At 39.6% G+C, this 20,180-nt stretch overlaps 1 protein-coding gene across 4 annotated transcripts in view; it reads left to right on the top strand.

Annotated features, from left to right (window-relative positions):
• Positions 1 to 20,180, top strand: part of MACROD2 (mono-ADP ribosylhydrolase 2) — an 851,553-nt gene that overhangs the window by 788,006 nt on the left and 43,367 nt on the right. For all 4 annotated transcript variants that reach the window (XM_077176111.1, XM_077176112.1, XM_054629913.2 and 1 more), the window contains 3 exons: positions 230 to 298; positions 12,360 to 12,422; positions 15,717 to 15,782. In XM_077176111.1, coding sequence (XP_077032226.1) covers positions 230 to 298; positions 12,360 to 12,422; positions 15,717 to 15,782 — 198 coding nt within the window. The remainder of the gene's footprint in view (positions 1 to 229; positions 299 to 12,359; positions 12,423 to 15,716; positions 15,783 to 20,180) is intronic.

The following is a 20,180-nucleotide window of genomic DNA, read 5'->3' on the forward strand; positions in this document are numbered from 1 at the left end:
TGTCCTGTGAAAGTCAGAGAAAGTCCAGTCCAGCTTGAAATCCACATCCATATTATAAATTTCATAAGAAATGATGCAATAATTAATTTAAATAGCAGAAAGATAAGCATTGAGTTCTGAATGGAGTGCTAAGATAAAATACACAATTGTGGAATCACACATGGTAATATCTGATACAATGAAACCATTTCCAAATAATGAATGTAATTTATAATTTTTCTGTTTATAGAAGGCCAGCCTCCATCTCCCACAAAGAGCAAAGAAGAGCAGCCTGAGGGCCTGCAGGATGATGCTGAAGGTAGGTGCTCTAACAGCTTCTCAGGGCTATTAATCAATTCACATTTTGAGGAAAAGTTTGTTTTGAATTCTTGGGAAAAAACTGAAAAACTTTCAGTTAAGAATGCTCTTAGCATACACTCGGAGAGTTCTTTTTGGCCTGGATAAAGGGATTATAAATCTTCTGAAGTATATTTCATCCTAAGGTAGATTCACAATTACAAACCCTATTTTTATGTGATGGGCTACCGATTATTGCTGATACATCTTAATAAAGTGCTGCCGTTTTATCTCTAACCAGTTCTGACTTCATGTAATTAAAAATCCCAAGTGCAATCCATGTTGTGAGGGGCTTGGGCCATGGTCTGGTTGGTAAAGTTGGTCAGGTACCTGCTGTGAAACACAGAGTGATATAATCCTCGCTTTCTTTTTCTACAAGAGATTTTTGCTGTTTTCCTTTTTACAGTGTTTATGTTTCTAGACCTTACACAGTGTAGTACATCCCTCTGCAGTTAGGAGTCACAGCTGATTAGCATTATGCTTATAATGTTATTCCTCTGAGGATATTTTCCTCCACTCGAGTCTGCTCAGGGAAGCTTGTCCCTGTGTACGAACATAAACGTGGTCTGTGTTGCTCTAAAACTGGATCAGAGTGTATTTTCCTAATCTCTATCTCATTGGAAGAGTTGTTTATAAGATGTTAACATCAAAGGCTTATTTTCACTGCTTTCAGATATGTGGAAGAGCAAAACACCCCAATCCTGAAGAAATTCCTCTTCTGTGAAATAGATAAAAGGATGAATCCTTAATCTTTAATCCATGACACTTCCTTATCACGGATTCTTTTTGACCCAATATTCCTCAAATGACCTATCTAATTTAGCATCTCAGTGGCTCCACAATCTTCAGCATTTTGACTTAGTGCTGTGCCTTCAGCTCCTGAAGTACTCTGTCTAGGGCATGGTGTGAGTCACAAAGAGCAGAAAAGTGTTAACATCTATCATTTTAAGTAACTGCTAGTAACGTGCTGTCACCAACATTGTGACTGCTTGTTATGGGCAAGTCATTAAAGCAATAGCTGTCATCACCTGGAAGGGACAGCTATTGGAGGGACCCAAGAAATTTCATCACACCTGAGTGTCTTTCCTTTCATGCTGCACTGAACCTAGTTTAAATTAAAATACCAATTTTATGTTTCAATTAGGGAATTCAGCGATGACAAACCACATGTCCATTTCTATTCAGGCTGACCCACGGTTGGGATCGTGGTGACACCTTCAGTGTTCCTAAACAGGCAGAGCAACAGTTGTTTTATGATATATTCTTACATGGAGTGAGGCTAAAACTTTTCATTGTATCAGTATCTTGGAAAAAAAAAGCCAAAACAAAATGAAAGGAAGAGAGAAAGTATTGTCAAACTGTAAGGTTCTCCTTCCATTTAAAAACAAACTTATGTTGTTTTACTTTTTCTGTGGCTCCCTAGGTACAGGTTCCTATTTCTCTGTGCCTATTCATTTTTCCCAGTGACCTACTGTTCACTTTGTGAAGCACGAATAAATGTGTAGGAAGGGCAAAGTAAACAGTATGGCAATAGAATTATTGCATTACTCCTGAGCTGTAAAATTCCTGAATTCCTTGAATTTGCTGCCATACAGTAGATTTTGCTGGTGTAGAATTGAAGTCTCTAAAACACAATCACTGCTGCTGGATTTAATATAGCTGGTGGCAGAGCCCCCATATGCTGGGCAGGAAGCAAACCCGTAATGTTTAGGATTGAAAGTTCACATTTAGCCCTGAGAGTTGTTGTGATGGAGACAAGAATAGGTGATTAAAGTGTTTGCTGAGGGGCCTCTGGAGAAACCTGGATCAGATTTCTTTGGCATTACCTGTGCCTCTGGAAGAGGAGACAAGAAGTTGGGATCCAGACACTGAATTGCTGTCATGTTGCCAAGTGGCTGGAGTGTAATGTAACACACCTGTGAGCCATTTCCATTGCAGTAAATGGGATTTGCACACATTTGTCTGAGAAGAGGATTTAGTTTCTCCTGGTCTAATTATTAGCTGTTGGTTTTGATGAATTAAAAGAACTTTTAATGGGGAGCCTTGAAGATTATGGAAGTTCTGAAGATGTGGCATGAACCACAGCTACATGTCTGAATAGTTTTATTTAGGTAGGGGTTTGTCTTCACTTCCAACAAGCTAGCTTTTTGTTCTTTTTAAAAGAAAAACTGAATAGCTAATGCATAGAAACAGTCTTGAATAAAACACAACAAAGGCAAAGTCTGCCCGAGGTCGACTTGGTTGAATTTCCCTTAGGGTAAAAGTGAAGTGCTTTGTGGTTTGGTGTGTTTAAACTTTGAGATAATTCACTTTAAGTACCCCAAGTTAAAAAAAAATAAAAAGGGAAGGGAAGGGAAAGGAAAGGAAAGGAAAGGAAAGGAAAGGAAAGGAAAGGAAAGGAAAGGAAAGGAAAGGAAAGGAAAGGAAAGGAAAGGAAAGGAAAGGAAAGGAAAGGAAAGGAAAGGAAAGGAAAGGAAAGGAAAGGAAAGGAAAGGAAAGGAAAGGAAAGGAAAGGAAAGGAAAGGAAAGGAAAGGGAAAGGAATCACACACAAAAAAGTAAAGAAATATAAAAAACAAATCCCCACAAAACAAATTAAAAGCCCAACCCCTATCTTTTATCATTAAAAGCATGTCCAAATTTAACATAGGTTTTTCTTTTGTCTTCCCTTTGGTAACATGACCAGCTATAAAATATTTAACAAATATACACTGAGACATGGGAACAACCCAATGTATTTTCCCCTGCTTGGGTGTGAGTGTCATTTTAGATTGAAGATGGGAGTACAACTTGTGATGATAGCAGCCTTGTGTCTGCCCTTGTGGCAGTCTCTGGAAGCTGTTCCACTGAGTTCAGCAATATTTCTGCTGTGATATTTTTCTCCAGCTCACCAGGCTGGTTCCTTGGCTGGAGGTAATGGAGCAATATCATTTCAGAGCATGTTAAAACCTCCACAGAATATTGGGGAAAGTAAGTTCCTTTGTTATCACTCTCTTTGCAATCAAGGAAAGGTGAGTGAGTGGCTGTATGTAAGGAGCTTGTTTTGCAGTTAGCTAAAATAAACACTTGACATGCTAATGAAAGCAATTTTATACTAAACCACTAAAGTATTAATGGTAGCTGTTATTATGCTATTAAATATATTGTTTTCTGCACTGTTGGTAGAGAAAAGTAAGTGAGAACTGCACAGCAGATTCTTATGTCAGTGGTTGTATTCCATAGATTTTCACTGCAGAGGTATTGTCTGTGAAAATGGATAGACTAGGAAACCTCTTTTACTCACAGGTTCCCTGCAGTATTTCAGGTTTGACATGTGCAAACATGCCAAATAATTTTCTTCTTTTCTGTTCTTTTTTTTTTCCCTGCTTTTTTCCTACATCCTGGGAGAGTAAAAGCAGCCAGGGATAATTTTGCCTTTCCCTCAGTCAGGTGCATCCACGGATTGAGTGATTGTAAAGTGTCAGGTGAACAAAATATGTTTGGTACTAAACAAAACATATGCATGTCTTACTTCAGCAGCCTCATAACACAATCTTAAAGTGGTTACATAGACAAAATGGCAGTACTTGTCACAACATAGCAGCCATGAGCTGGCACAAATACCACAGTCACCTGTTCTCATCCTACTTAGTGTCACCAAGCAAAGGCAAACCATTTATACAAAAGCCTAACAAAACAAAAATCTTAAATGTTCCTTGTGTCTCCTACCTACCTCCCCATGTGTCCCCCCATATGTAGTGAACAGGGAGAAGCAAAACTGTGTGTCCTTTCCTTCTTTGCAGGATTTCTCAGATATAAAGCAGAGCCTGCCAAAGAGCTTCCCCATCCATTCCCTCCATGGTCTGTGTGAGACCACTATTGATTGTATCAAAGATGAGTAACACATCTAGTAACAGCAGCACAAATGCCTGCTTTTTCTCTTCCTCCAGCAGAAAAATAATCAATCCATGCAGCAAAAGCCATTTTCTTGCCCTCCTTCAAGGGAAGTGAAGACAGAACTGGAGCTCTGGAAGTTGTCTGGCTCCAGCTCCTCTCACAAGCTGCTCCCCAGATGAATGGCCAGATTCCTCCTGATAGATTGATAGGCTGTTGGTCTCCCAGGATCACTTGTGGAAGGAGCAGGTCTGTTGGAGTTATTTGTCCAGGACAAACTTTGTCTGCTTTCCATTCACTTGGTGGGAAGGAGAACAGGTTGATGAATAAGCCAAACCACAAAGTTCAAAACGAACACAAATCACCTTTAACAGAGTTGATAGTGTTGATTCCTTTGCCTGATGGGGGTCACCACAAATTGGCCTCTTGGCTTTCAAAGGTAACATCACATTTCTGAATGTTGTGTCAGAAATCCAGGCTCACCAGCTGGCAGATGCTCTGTCCATCAGAGATGTCAGTCTCAGTGGTGATTGAAGTACACAGCAGAAATGAGGCAAAATAAAACTGCATCTTAATCTCAACAACTCATTGGTCCAGCAAGTCATGGCCATTCAGTAGGATCCACACCAAGAGGGAGATACCCTGGATCCTCATCCCTTCTCCCAAAAAAGCTTTTGTGTAATGGCAAAATGTCCTGGGACCAGAAAATAAATCTCTGTTTATGGCTTAATCTTCTAATTTTGAGATTAACATAAGGCTTCCCCTTCCAGCTTCTCCTTTATTTGCCATGAATTTTGCCACTGTGCTGCTCACTCTCTAGTTTCATGGAGAGGGACCTGGTGTATGCCCCCACCACAGTCCATGGCACCTGGCTTGTGCTTCTTCCCTCCAAGGTGGGCTCAATCCTCCCTGGAGCTGGTGGGATGCACACAGATGGCTCTTTCTTGCCTTTACACAGAGATGTTCTCAGCATCTCTTCTAAAGGGTCTTCTAACACTGTGCAGGCCTGATTGTCTGTCTCATTAAGGTATTAATTAATATTATCTCAATTTGACTTTTTGTTCTGCAGTTTATAGCAAGGGGTTCTTTTATCCTTTGATAAATTGTGGTTGCAGCCGTACTTTGCGTCCCATGGGGCAGTCATATTCTTCAGTAAATTTCTGCTCCAATCATAATCTACTAAAAATGGACACTGAGACACATAATTATACTTCAAAAAACACAGTCATTTATTCAGCCTTAAAAGTGTTGCTTTTTATTAAGATAGCTTAGAATTGACTGTCTCCTTTTTGCCAGCAGACCTAATCCTTTAAAAAAAATGTTAAATGAAGATTAAGTACTACAGAAGAAATTCCCTGGGAAGGATGTGTATCAAACATATCTGTGAGACGTTTCACCTTAATGCACATGGGTTGTATTTAAAAAGTGGCTATTAACCTCCATCCTCTGTGGTTGATAGCTTCTCTTTTCACTTCTGTTTTGAAGTCCACCATCTGTCCTGACTGATTACAGCTTTCAGAATATTAGGTGATCACCTTGCACTTAGCCAGGAGTAAAAGAGGATGTTATCTGTATTTTCAGTTGTATTTTCTCTCTGAGCAAACATTTCTTAGAAGATTCTTTTCATTGGTGAAGTGGCTTCTGCTGTTCCACTAAATTGCCATGCAGTGGCTGTGAAAAACTCAGAAAACACAGCTCATTTTGGCCTCCACAGGTGATGTGCAGTCCTGTGGTGTTGGCCATTTACCATTTGTGTTTCTTTTAGCAACTGAATGCACGTCTGTGTGACAGCACCAGAAAGACACTTGCAATTCCTGGTTTTGTGCTGAATGCTTTGGAGTAGATGGTCCTCCTTCTGAGATGAGCTAAGGTGCAGAAAACCAAGTTACTGCAGTGAGTAATTCAGTGTTGTCAGAGCAGAATTCTACCCAGTGACACAGCCCTAGGCACCTGCAGGGGGCTCATCTGTCAAGGAATTCATTGCTCATTTTTAAGCATCATGTGAATTACATTAAACCATCATGATTGTCAGGTCCAGTTCAGGAGATGGGGCTGGTCCCTTCAATCCAAAATGCTGATGCTAAGTAGTCCGTGATTTCGTTTGCATTTTGTGAGGGTTTTTTATGAATGTAGTCTTTTCTTTGGCTTCTCTGCCTGTTTCTTCCATTTGTGAAAAATCAAAATAGGTCTCAAGCTTTATTTTGACTGTGGCTTGGAAAAGAAGCCATGTGGCTGTCCCTTGTATATGTAGTTACCCAGATGTCAGGCACACTGTAAAAGTATGAACAAAGGGTAAATTTATATAGTCATGATAAAATTTGAGGGTTTATTTTGCACTTGCCCTCATGGGGTCATTTTGTTTCTCTTGGATAGGACTATTTGTAGGGCCAGGAGCCAGGGCTTCTTTATAGTGCTCTGAACTCTGCATCAACCCACAGGAGCAATTTCTGTCCCCTTTTATACACTACAAGCACAGTGGTAATACTGTGCAGCACCTTGTAATGCTGCAATACACAGATTGTGTCTTGCACAATCTGAGTCAATGGAGAGTTAGACCCAGTGAAAAGCCAAGTGAGCACAGTGTGTGGGGTTTTTCTGCATCAAAATGCCAGTATTGTCTTTGTCCTCTGCACAGACTGCCTGTGACACCCAGGGTGTGATATCCATCATATTCTGGTTGTGTTGGTCAGCTCAAACCTCCAGGAGATGTCTCCCTTCATTTGGTTTGAAGCATCACAGGAATAGCAATGCTCAGCATCTTTGGCAATGAAATGCTCCATGTCCCTTGCCCAGCACCTCTGTTGCACAATGTGAAACCATGGAGAGTTAGGCAGAGTGACTTCACCACTTCTTGTATTTCTCAGGACATTAAATACAATAGTTTTATTTTTAACCTCTGAGATAAGCCACTCAAGCTGCAGTTTTCTCATTCTCTTCCCACACTCCTGGACAAAATGCTGCATGGAAATGAAACACTATTATTTATTGGACTGACAGCTTCACTGGACTGGGTGCACTCACAGTAGCCTGTTCAGGGCTGCATCTGCAGCATGGTAATTTGTTGAAGCAGCACAGAGGGAAGAGTCTCATAACTCCATTAAACAATTACTGCAGATAACTCGTTACTAACCCTTCTTAAAATTTACCCCAAAGGGGTTATATACAAGTAATGATTAAAACTGACCTAAATCATAATTTAATTAAAAGAAATTAAAATGAAAACTGAAAATGTTCAGCAACCTCAGGCCACCACATTAATGATTCACTTTAATGTGTTTGTAGTTCTGCAATAATGGCCTTTGTGTGTATGTGCTTCTTGGTTTATGTCTGATATTATTTTACCACTGGAACAGTTTGAAAATGGTTGCAGGCTGTATGATCTCAAGTGCCTATGTGGATGTACATGTGCTTTCTTCTCACATTTCATGGGTTTCAGTGAAGCCAGCATATCTACTTGTGTGCAGAATGCAGATCAAGGCCTATATTTTTCATTTTCTCATTAATTAGTTTCTGTGCTATACAATAAGGACCTTAATGTCATCAGTATGATTACCATGGCAGTATTTCTGTGCTGTAATAAGGACAGTTCAAAACTGGCACCCCTTTGCCTGACAGATTTTGGTTGTGCTTGTATTTGTTTTACAAGAAAGAAGCACAGGTCAGACCAGTGGGGGGATGCCAAAGTCACTGGCCATGCAGAAAAGCAGAGGATGCTCCTGAACTTGCATGGCAGAGCCATTCAGAGATGTAACAGGATCCAACCTGGTGTCCCAGGATGTGGCACTTGCACAAATTAAGATGAAAGCCTCGAGTATTGGCCCTTTGTCACTTTTATTTCTACCCCAGGACGGAAGAAGAGGTTTGGAAAAACCTCTTATTCTGAACACTGACACCCTATGGATGATATAAATAAAGCTTTCTCTGTAGAAAAAGCAATTCTATTATTAATAGCCTCTGTGTTCATGAGTTGGACTAGATGATCCTTGTGGATCCTTTCCAGATCAGGATATTCTGTGATTCTGTGTTGGAGGGGTAGAAATGGACTGGTTTGTACTGGTTATGCAGAATTTCTTCCTTGAAACAAACAAACAAAAAAAAAATACAGTATCTGCAATTCTGTTTTCTTGTGGAAAATGCCTTTTTGCAGCAGTTTTTGGGGCACTGACTTTAGCCTCATCTCTAAGTATGTCACCAGCTGCTTGTGAAGGAAGGTGCTGCTGGAGAGGAGTAGGTGTGTGAGCAGACACAGCACTTGCTCAGCTCTGAAATGGGAAGAGCCAAGAGGCCAGCAGGCTATTAATATTTGTGACTTACCATGTTTGTCACAAGAACAGTGGAAGATGTGAGAAGCCACATGTTTCCAGGCTCTTACAGAGAAAATGTGAAGAATGCTGAAACCTGCTCCAAGGGTTTGTTCCCTGACCTTTCATCAGGATCTTGTCCCAGCCCTCTCCTGTCTGATGGCTGGCTTATTATTTATCATATTATCTGCTTCATGTGGGGGCTGCCACTGCAGCTGGCACCTCACTAGGCATGCTAAATACCTCTCCATAGCAGCAAGTGGGCAGGCACTCCTGGAGAATCCTCTTTTCTGCTGGAGTTAGAAGTGCCACTTACTCTGCCAGCTTGCTGAGCATGCTGATTGATCCTTGTTTAGCCTCTTTTCTACCAAATAGAACATTTGGGGAGGGGCAAGGGGAATGGATTTTCTTGATGACCTCAAAGAAAATGCCAAGAGAAGACAGCAAGAACCTATCAGGCAGTAGCCAACTTGGCAAGAGAAAGCAGAATATATGGGCAGAAGGAGGTATTTTAGTGTCTGATGTGCTTATTTTGTTTGTACAGTACTACTGTAATCCTCAAACTTCTATTTTTTAGAACTGACTGTCATGCCAGGGGGAAAATAAACAGATGTTCCCATTTGTCTTGTGATGTGGCTCAAAATCATTTACATTTTCTGGCCTAAAATGACACGACGTGTCATTTGCCACTTTTTGTATCTCCTTTGGAGTGAGTGACAGATTGCTGTTCAATTACCAGTGTTATAGGAAAGCAAATATTGTGAGGACAGCTTTCACCTAAAGGAAATACAATCACTGATTGCTGCAGTAGTGGGAAAAGAAGGATGGCAGATACTGCAGAAGCCATCCAGTGGAAAAGACATTTTTATTATAAATAATGTCGTGGGGAAGACTCAAGGAAAATGTGTACTGGCTCTGGCTTTTCTGCCTGGAGAAAAGGAGAGCCAGGGGTGAATAAAAATATGATGGAAAAATTGTAAATTGTGAAATATATTTCCAGCTCTTTGCCTTGAGGACGTGCTCCTTAAAGCCTTTCTGTTTGCTCTGCTCCCAGTTCCAGTGAAGAGCAGTAAGTGCAGAAAGACTCTTCATCAGTCAGAGGCACTCAGTGAGAGACTCATTAGAAGGATTTTTTAAAAGTGGAAAAACCTGTTTGTCAAAGACTTTGGGATTAGTTACTTCTCCACTCTATAGTTTGCTTTCCTGTCAGCGTATTCATGCTCTGCTTCCACCCTTTCTCACAAGATAAATAGATAACTCCAGGCCAGGCAGAGCTTAACCATTCCTTCTGCAAGTCATTTATTTGAGCATCACTTGTCCAGCCTTAATTTTTAGCATTTCCTTTTCACTATTTCTGCCAAAGTCACTTGCCAGGCACAACCCTTACTGTCAGTACACTGATCAAGGTGAATTTTCATGTCATGATCCAGTCAGTCTATTGGATTGGGTCAGAGTGCAAGAGGTGAAGCTTCTGCTTAAAGCCTTTCACATTTTTCTCTCTAAAGGAACAAAATGAAGTGAAAACATGTTGAGAATATTGTAATTTAGGTTCTATGAGACCAACTCTAAACAGTGACTGTCCAGTGAAATAATACATTTAGAATTGAGAAATATGGTTTACTTGATAATCTACCAAACCAGATGATCATTTAAACTTTCTCTTGTAGTTTAAGTTTTCTCTGAGTGACTTAAGCAAGAGATATAGTCCCTTGGCAATAAATATGAATGAACTCCTGAAATATCTGGTTTTAGTCATAAATAAGTTGTGCTCATAGTCATAATAATGGATGTAGAAACAAGTATCATCTGGAAATGGAGTTTTAAATTGTGAATGCAGTAAGGTAATGGCTAGAATTAATTTCATTTATATATCAGTAGTTACATTTATGCCTGACCTGCTTTTTCTGGTTGTGAAGTTCTTTCTCCATAGAGTGAAAAATGTCACACTTGACCATAATTGAATCCTTGAAGCTTTGGCACTGTTCATTTTACAGTGATGCAATAATCTCTTTTGGTCTGACCTATTGGTAAAGATTTTTCCAGTGCTACTGCACTGCTATTACAGGATTGTCTTTATTTATGCATTGCTTGCTGCATAGCTGGATGGCACCAAGCCTGTGTTTTAAGAGAAAAGGGGTGGGGGAGATAAAAGTTAAGCTAACTTTCTGGGGTTTTTTCCCATGTGGTCCTCCTGTTGTGTGTGGACAGGCAGAACAGTGACTTTGAAACCAACACCTTTTGATTTCAAGTCAGGGAAAGAAAAACCCTGCAGCTTCTGTCAGTCCATTTTGGTCATCCACATAACACAATATTTTACAGGTTAGAGCTCACTAGTGTGCTAAGAAATCACTATGGCAAGGCATCCATTGAGGTTAGAATTCACACAAGGAGTTCCCAGGAGGGCAGGGAGCCCAGGTCCCCACTGATGGCCATCAGCTGCACCCTGCCCACCTCTCTCCTCTCTCAGGTGAGGGCTGTCAAGCTCTTGCTCCATCTCCTCTCCTGAGAGCAGCTCTGTGCAGGGCCAGCCTTGGAAATAATTCTCCACTAGTCCCATCTGCTGGATGCCAGGAAGAACTGCCTGCTGGAGAGAGGGAAAGCATCCTACCTCAGCCTTTAAATATCAGCTGGGTGCAGCGTGCCACCAGATGTGCATCTGCCCGTGGAAAATATGTGCTCTCTCTGTTTTCCTTCCATCCACCTAATCACTTTTGGACCACTGCTATTCCCATCACCAGGTTCCATGTGTTAAGGAAAAGCAAGGTGACTGACACAAGGAACTTCAGCTGTGTTGTTTTAGAGAAGCTGTAATCAGAAAACCCAGCAGCCAGCAAAGATCACAGCAAAAAAAAAAAAAAAATTGTGTATCATTATCAGGACATTTTCAGGCCTGGGAATGAATTTCCCTTCTCACAATGTATATGCTCAGCAGTCAACTTTTCAAATACCTCATTAAGGCTGGTGCTCAGCTGTTGTTGTGCTGCTGCAAAGCAGGGAGTGTGGCCATGGCATCCAATCCTGCATGCAGCTCTGCAGCCTATCATGTTATTATGAAGCTAAAAGAGCCTTTTCCATCACTGAAAACAGAGAATTCCTGCTATATTTCTAACCAGGGGAAGCAAAGTTTAAGAGACCCACAGATATTTTTCAGGGTATTTCCCATTCTCAGTGGTTATTTGCTGTTTGATGCCTGCCTTCCAAAAGAGACTGGAGGGTAGAAAGTGGGTAATGAATGTGAAGTAGTGAAGAAAATTTGGAATGAATGTGATTGTAAAAAGGGGGAAAATTCATTCAGTCCTAGCAACCTTACTTTGGTTTGATGTGCTATCTTCATTACAGCCATTTGTGATGCATTTTTATACTTTTTGTTAAGTTGCATTGTGGCTTTTGCTTTAAAATTCAATTCAGTTGATTCTTACCTTCCACAGGCATGGTAGTAAGTTCTGCAGGTCAGAAACACAGCCCAAGAATTCTGTTGAAATGTTACAGCAGGAAAATAACCCTAGGAAAAAACCTCTTTATAAAATACATAGAACTTCAAGCAACAATTTCATTTATTGTGGACTGTGTTTAGGGAAACGTCCCTCTATTTGGTATTGTTATTTCCAGTGAGCCTATTGAGATAAAAATCTATAATCCTCATCTTGAGATAAAAATCATGACTGGTTTAAATGGAACTGGTCCTGTTGGCAGGTTTTTTTCAGCTTACCTTTACATCTCTCCTTTTTTATCACAGGGCTTTGCTGTAAATTAGCAGTTTATGCTAAATTGGTTACAATTAATATTGCAGTGCTCCAGGTACCAATAAAAAGATATATCATAAATAATTTTTATGTGTTTTTCTCAATAGGTGGCAATGGCACAGCGGATAAGCAAAACAGCGATGAAAGTAAGACACAGAGCCAAGAAGCAGGTTTGTGCCCAGACCCTCAAAGGCCTGTCCTAGGTTTTATCCACTCTGGTGAACAATAATCTTAGTCAGTGCTTTTGAAGGGGAATGTTTGTACATATTCACCAGATTAGCCCAGGTCTTGAGCAATTCTCCCATTAGAGGCTGAATCTTCATTGCTTATGAATGAATGTGTTGCAGTGCAGGAATGCAGACCCCTCTCCAGTTTTCCAGCTCTACATTCTCCCTTTAAGGCGACTAATCTTGCTAATTCTCTCACAAGGAATATTTTTTTTTCCCTTCTGCATAGAATAGGAATGAGGGAAAGAAATTTGGGGAAGGAGGAAGCAAGCAGCAGGCTCCTTCTAGTGAAAACTCAACTCCTGAATATTTTTAAAGGGTATTTTCAAGTTTTAAAAAATTGTCTGCACAAGTCATAATGGTTATAAAGATTTAAATTCATAGAGAAAAATATTGCATATGCTGTGGGTGAATGTCAGAGTTCACAAGTGGTGGGTTTTGCAAGTGACACACTTATAAATTGTAGTGAGTTCAGTATGTTGGAATATATGTCCCTCCATGCTCACAAGAGATTTTTTTTTCTGTTTGTTTTTTTTTTCTGTTCTGTTGTCTGATTGTTTATGGTTGGCACAACTCTGTTCCTTGCAAGAGACAGCTAGAATGAATTAATTACCAAAAGACCTGAAGTGGCAATCAAAATGTCTGTCTATTCCCTTATTTCTAAGTATTTCTTTAACTGTAGTATTACATGTAGCACACTGTTTTTACATGTGATTAGGATTTTTTCCCATTGTAATGTAGAATGTTCCTTAAACATATTTAAACCAGAGGGAGTAAAAGGGTTTTCTCTGGAATTCCTTGAGCTGAAGGCAGCCATTCAGCAAACACAGCAGATAAATTTACAAGGCCTGGATTCCTGACTTACCTGATTTGCTTCCTGCACTGTGGTAATGAGAAGGCCACTGAATGAGGGAATTCTCCCCATCCTGTGCATTGGCCACCGTGTAGGTAAAAGGGCAGCTTTTCTCCCTGCCTTCCTGTTCTGCAGCTGAGTGCTAACATCTGATGTTGCTTGAATTCCCTCTGTGTTTCATGTCCTTTTTGTCACCTTTTCTGCCTCCTAATGCAGGGCAGGCAGTGCAAGGTGAAGCCAGAAGGAAACAGTATTACAGGATAAAATAGATTCCCATGGACCTCAGCAAACTTTATCCTCCCCAAGATAAGGGTATGGTGGTGTTTTGTAACTGCTGGAGGGCAACCACGTATCCTTCCCTGATTTTTCCACTTTCATGCTAGTTGTATTTTAAACAGGCCCAGGGGACCAGGGAGAAGAATGAGTTATTCTGTGTGAATTGAGATTCTCTTTTGAATCTCTGACTAGACTGTGGCATGTCTTTTTTCAAGCAATTTTGAGCTTTTAACTTTACCAAGTACTGCTTGACTGCTAGCTCACCTAAGAGCTAACACTGCCTGGAGCTCCCGGCTCCAGTTGCTGAGGTTCCTGTTAAACCTGATTATAGCATCTGCAGATGCCCAATACAGCCCACTGTGCTTGTCAGTGATAGTCACTCTGATGGGGTGAGTATTTCAGTTTGATTGAATAAAATACTCTTTTTTTTTCCCCCAAGAGAATTAAGAAATACTTGCCTCTTGAAACTACTACTTTGCTGTAGGTGTTTTAAACGCATTGTGCTTTTCTCAAAACTGCTTGTTATGACTTGTTGCAACATGAGCTGTCAGAGCTGGTTTATCAGAGCCCTGATATACATTCTTTTGCTATCTTGTATTGCTACTCATGTTTCATTATTCTCACGAAGAGTGTCAAATAAAAGATCCAGACATTTGAGGTCCCAGATCCAGAAAATGTCACACTTTAGGGATGGGATTTAGGTACATGCCTGAAGATAATGTCATGCCCACTCATAGCCCAGTAGTCACCTCCTTGACCATGCAGGTGGTGTTGCAGGAAAAAAATGATTTGGCTTAACAATTTTCCCTCCTGGCTTACAGGAACAGGGAGGGCCACAATTAGCCCAGATTGTTACATCCACTTAGTGAGCCTCTGCTGTTTTCTGCTCTATGCACTGCAGAGACAAAGCATCACCAGGAACTTTGAGGCTGCTGCTTTTTCACCCCTTCTTGGCAGTAGAAAATGACCTGATTTCCCAAGGTGCACAGTTGTATGCTTAGAATTCCAAACACTGTGAGTGACCACTGTTAGGAGCAATCCCACCAAATGTTGAAGTTTTTATTTGTATTCTCTAAACCAAAGGCATAAACTTCTCCTGAGTGTGACAAATCATTTACTTGCTGGATATTGTGAAAGAAAATGTAGGACAAAATTTTAATGCTCTATTCTTACCTCGTCCATTACATAAAGATTTTATATTCTCATTATAGTGAAAAATATCATGATATTATCAAGAAAAGTATATATTTTAAAGAAAACTGTTGTAGTGGAGAAAACAGTAGTAGTCTGAAAAGACTGAAAATTTTAACCTGTTTGGGGTTTTTTAAAAGTCTGGCCTCCAGTCTGTCATCATGAGCTTAACACATGGAAAAACAGCATGGCAGGTGGTTCTGAGCTCTTCTTTCAATCTAGTTAAAAGTACTAGATGGCTATATAAGGAAAATATTTTCCCAGAATCATCAACAAGTCTTTTGAAAGAAATTAAAGTCTAGGAATTACAATGAAAGATTATAAAGATTTTTAGAACTATAAAAATTAGCAAGAAAATAAAATGTTTTCACTTTCACTATTGATTTAAGTTCAGGTACCAGTTGTATCTCTTAACTACAATAGTTTTACCTGTGTGCTCTACTATTAAAAAACTCCAAGCTGCAGATTTTAAGGGACTTTCTAATTTCAGGCCTGATTCATGAAAGCTTCTCTTTTCAGGAAAGCATTTCCATCTAGTAATTTGAATTCCAGTGGGATTCATGGACACGATTCAATTTAAGAATGACTTAATTGTTTTTTCTCAAAATATATGGATTAAATGAAAAAAATTAATCTCAGAGCAAATAGGATACCAGCATACCCATGAAACCAATAGCTGTTCCTCTCTCTGTATTATGAGAAATTGAAATACAGATTTAACCTGGCTGTATTGGAATGTTGGATTACATCTTGCTTAGGGAAGATGATCAGTAAGAGCAGTGAATGGATGGAAGCCCAGTAAATGAAATTCAGGTCCAATAACTTGTCTCAATAAGGCCTAACACTTCTTTTTCAGTAAAGTGGTTCATCAGTTTTCTATTTAATGAATAGCTTCTCTTTCATTTCTTTTGTTATAGATGAAACAAAACCTTCAGCTGTAGCCAGCCTATCATCAGAAGACGTTGAGCTGAGTGAGAATAAAGGTAAAGATTGGAAATTGTGTTTTAAATTATCCCATCCCAAGAGGACATTTCATGAAACTGGTTTTTTTCCTTTGTCTGGAAATAGCCAAAATCACAGTTAAACAATTCAGAAATAGGGAAATGCTTGGATTTTCATTTTCAAAAGTCTTTGTAATGAAGTACTTGGTACCAACTGTTGTGCTGGTAGGAGAGATGCCACAAATTTGTAAGTCCTCTTGTTACAGAGTTACTACTAAAATATCATACATGACATATCCAAAATAAAGGATTGGGCTCACTGGGGTGATTCACAGGCATATAGTTCAGCAAGAACATCTATCTCAGCAATATCAGCTCCCTGCTCAGTGCTCTCCTGATGCGGGAAAAGAAAAACACAATAGCTATAAACACATCAGGAGGAGACAGGAGGAGATGAAGTCATAATAGAGAGGCAGAAAGTAATGTTTATCTTGTGCAGACTGTGCTGGGCACTCGGATAATTTAGTTTGTAATAAATATTTAAAAGTGTCACAGAACCAAATGACAGGGTGTTTAGGAAACAAGAGAGATTATCTAATTTAAATGTTTCAAGCTGAGATTTTTCCTGTGGAGTTGTTGGTTTACCAACAGATTGGAACCAGTGCACAGCTGTATTGTTTTTGATATTTCTGTAATAATCACGCTATTAGTTGCTTGTGCTGGTCTACATTTTTTAGCATTTTTGTGGGGGTACATCAGGAAGAAGTCTGGGTGCTATATAAAATGTTTGCTACTGGTAATCCAAAACAGGAGTTATGCTATCTATAATAAATACAATCCATCAGTATGGCCTTCAAGAAAGACTAATAGAAAATTTTCATGCATTTTACTGAGATAACATAATTATTAACATCCATTAACTTATTTATTTTAAAAGATTTAATGTTTAATTCAGCATCGCTACTTGACTCTCTTCTCATTTTTCTAGATAAGTGTGACAGGGTGTCAGATCCTGCCCTTTTGTTCAAAGCCACATGCTGGACAGCCTACATACTTACCTGATTATGAGTTCAAAGCCTTGTGCAGGTTGATTTAAGTGCTCCTTTAACAGATTGATTGATGCTGCAAAGAAAAAGAAAGAACCACAAACCTTTGCTGGAGCACTGGCTTTTGCTTTTGATACATCACAAATTGAAGTCGTGGCAAGGCTAGTGGAAGGCAAAAATAGTGATGGATTCAATCCCAGCTTGGTTGGTGATTGCCTGTCATTAATTTCTCTTGTTTTGATGACATTTAGCCTGTTTATGTATTCTGTATCTGGAAGACTCCCCATTTTCTCTGTTTCACAATGTGAGGGTCACAGTGAGGCCTTGGGTTTGGATTTCCCTTTTCCATCTGCAGTCAGCTGATGATCCCAACAAATTGGTGTTGCTCTGAGTGTTTGTTCCTAACAAAGAAGATGCCTGTTAGCCCTCCAGGTTTTTACATTGTTGCATTAGAAGTCTCTTCTTAGAGAAGAAATCATCTTTGTGTGCTAAATCTCACTTTTCATATAATATATTAAGAGTATATATAATGTTTTCCCCTCTTCTCTTGAGAGGCTGACAGAAGAGATAGTGCCCTGAGAGATCCAAAGTGCATTATCTCTTTGATGTCCTACCTCTCCTCATAAGAAAGATGGGAAGCATCTAGTTGGGAAAAAGGAGTGAGACAAACTCTCCTCCATAGATTTTGTTTGTACAACTGTACAAGGTTTAAAAAAAAAAAAAAGAAAAGCTAAGACCATGTTTTCATATTTTCCTGTTTCGTTTTTTTAATAGAAACAAGAACTTTGAACAGCAAGGCCACCATGGACCAGGCCATGGTTTTAATCCTTATTTCCATTGGTAGATTTTCAGCTTTTCAGATTTTTACTCTGAGGGTGGTGAGGCATTGGTAGAGGCTGCATAGAGAAGCTGTGGATGCCCCATCCCTGGAAGTGTTCAAGGCCAGCTTGGATGGGACTTTGAGCAGCCTGGTCTGGTGGAAGGTGTCCCTGCTGGGGGGTTGGAATAAAACGACCTTCAAGATCCCTTCCAACCCAAACCACTCTCTGATTCTTCAATTTTTTCTATAATTTCAGCTTTTGAGGGTTTTTAAAAATAAATAGTACTGTTACAAAAAAGTGCTGCTTCTTGAGAAATGGCACTTTTACAAAATCCTGGTATTTCTGAAAGCACCTGATGCTCCTGAAACAAATTCCAGCTTTCAAATTGTTTGCCCACTGAGTTAACAAGGCTAATACCTCCAGGTTCTGGAACATACTCATTTCTCTAGTTTATTTTCAACTAAATGAACAGGACATAAAGCATTTAAGGAAATTATGTTTTCCCAGTCCTTCCACTTAATTACTGTAAAAGATTTATACCAAAGAAGTCTAGCTGCATATTCCCAAAATGCATCGTTTAAACCATTCTGTCCTGCTATGAAAATTTAGGTCTTTCAAATGTCAGCTCCCTTTGACTGCACCAAAACAAGGATTTTGAGTCCCATTAGAGTTGACTAGCAGTTTTTCTGCTTTTTTTTTTCCCTCCTCATATTTCTGGGATTAAAATCTAGAAAACACATTGATATAGTTATTGTTCTAAAATGTGATGGTATTCAAAACAAAGCACATCCATCTCTGCTGCTATGAAGATCTAGTATTTTTGTTGTAAGTGAGTCCTCTTTATCATTTTTTTTAAAGGAAAAGAGGTAGGATGGGAACACGAAAGGGATTTTCATTATAAGAGTTGGGGGCAGTGGAGGAATTACACTTGAGGGGCTTAGATTAAAAAGAAAACCTCCTGTGAGACTGCAAATCTCACATTAATCTAAAAGTATATGTCTTCTGTTACCATAGGAGAGATACTGTCCAGGAAAAACAGTCCACACAAACCCAGTTTGTACATGGCCTTTGAGCAAACTGAATTTTTTGAGTGTTCATCTGTCTCCAGAAAAAGGGGGGCAGGAGGCTGCAGGAAGGGGGAGAACAGTCGTATTTCAAGAATATCAGGATTTTCAATGCAACACTCTAAAGGTATCCTCTTATTCCAGTCTGTGCCAAGTTTCTCTTTCCACTGTCTGCAAAGAACTGTTGCAATTTTACCCTTAAAGTCTTGCATGCTTAACTGTGATCTCTTGGGGGAGAGTTGACATCTCTGGGGAGCACCTTGGAGGGTGCTCCACTACTGTGCATATGGAAGTAGATCCTTTATATCCAGCACATTCCAAGTGAGAGATGCTTTTTTCTATGAAGTGTAAGGGCAGAACAAAGTGATTAAAGTCATCAGTGTTTATGCAGCAGATAAAGGGTGTATCAGGCAGGCTGCACTCAGTCTGGTATGTCTGTCTGTGGAAGATTTTGCTGGGGTCACAAACTCCAGCATTGGAGTTTGTAACAAATCCAGATTGGATTGAAGGATTGAACCTGTGCTTATGTTTTGTTAAAGAGAGATGTGTACATGCATCTCTGTGTGTCAGAGAATGTTCTGCATCTTCATCTCAGTTGCCCCTTCTTCCAATTACTATTTAACCCAATTTAATGATTAGACTTTCTGGCAGGAAAAATGTAAAAAGGAACTGGATTTAGTACAGGTGAAGCATAAATCCCTACTGTGTAAAGTTTCTGTGCACAATACATTGATTATAATTCATTAGCACTTAGTAAGAACTGAATTTTCCTTTGAAGGGCAAGTAAATTAAATCATATACTAATTAATTTTAAAAATAAAGAAGTGATTGATTAATTATTTCCAGGTGTTCACCAAAGTCTGGGCTTCTGTGGGAGTGCCATTGAAAGCAAGTCACTGTTTTTCTGCATTCTCTGGAGTCAGATTCAGTTGGCTGGAGGCCTTGTGTTTACAGAAACAGAATTAGATATATGACTTGGCTATGGGTTAGCCCTAAAAACTCTCTTTGGACAACCCAGAAGCTGGTGAATATCCTGACTGTAAAATGTAATGGGTTTAAATTCCTCTTTGCCCAGCTTTAGCTCTCAGTATGGAAAAATCATGATGTCCTAAAGACAGAAATTATTGAGAAGGGATAAACTGAAAGAGCATTTCAAATGCAGGGGAGCTGAGCAAATTGACATAAATTAGTCATTGGAAAGCACATGAAAAAGATTGACTGAAAGGCCAATATGTTCAGAAAGAGGTATTTAAAATCAGTTCTTAGGTACATATTAAGACATCTAAATGACTGACCTGATTTTGAGCACTCAGCAGCTACCAATGAAATGTTTTTACTTCACCCTTGGGCTATGATTAGACCTAAAGTTTCAGCCTGGAAAATTTCAATTATAGGTAACTGAAAAAGAACGTTTTTCAATGGAAGAGTTTCAACACCCTCAGCCATACCTGTGGCTTTGCATGCCTACTCAAGTGATAACATCTTTCTGTCCCTTGGTTAGGAGGATTC

This window comes from Agelaius phoeniceus, chromosome 3, assembly GCF_051311805.1.
Source record: "Agelaius phoeniceus isolate bAgePho1 chromosome 3, bAgePho1.hap1, whole genome shotgun sequence".
NCBI lineage: Eukaryota > Metazoa > Chordata > Aves > Passeriformes > Icteridae > Agelaius > Agelaius phoeniceus.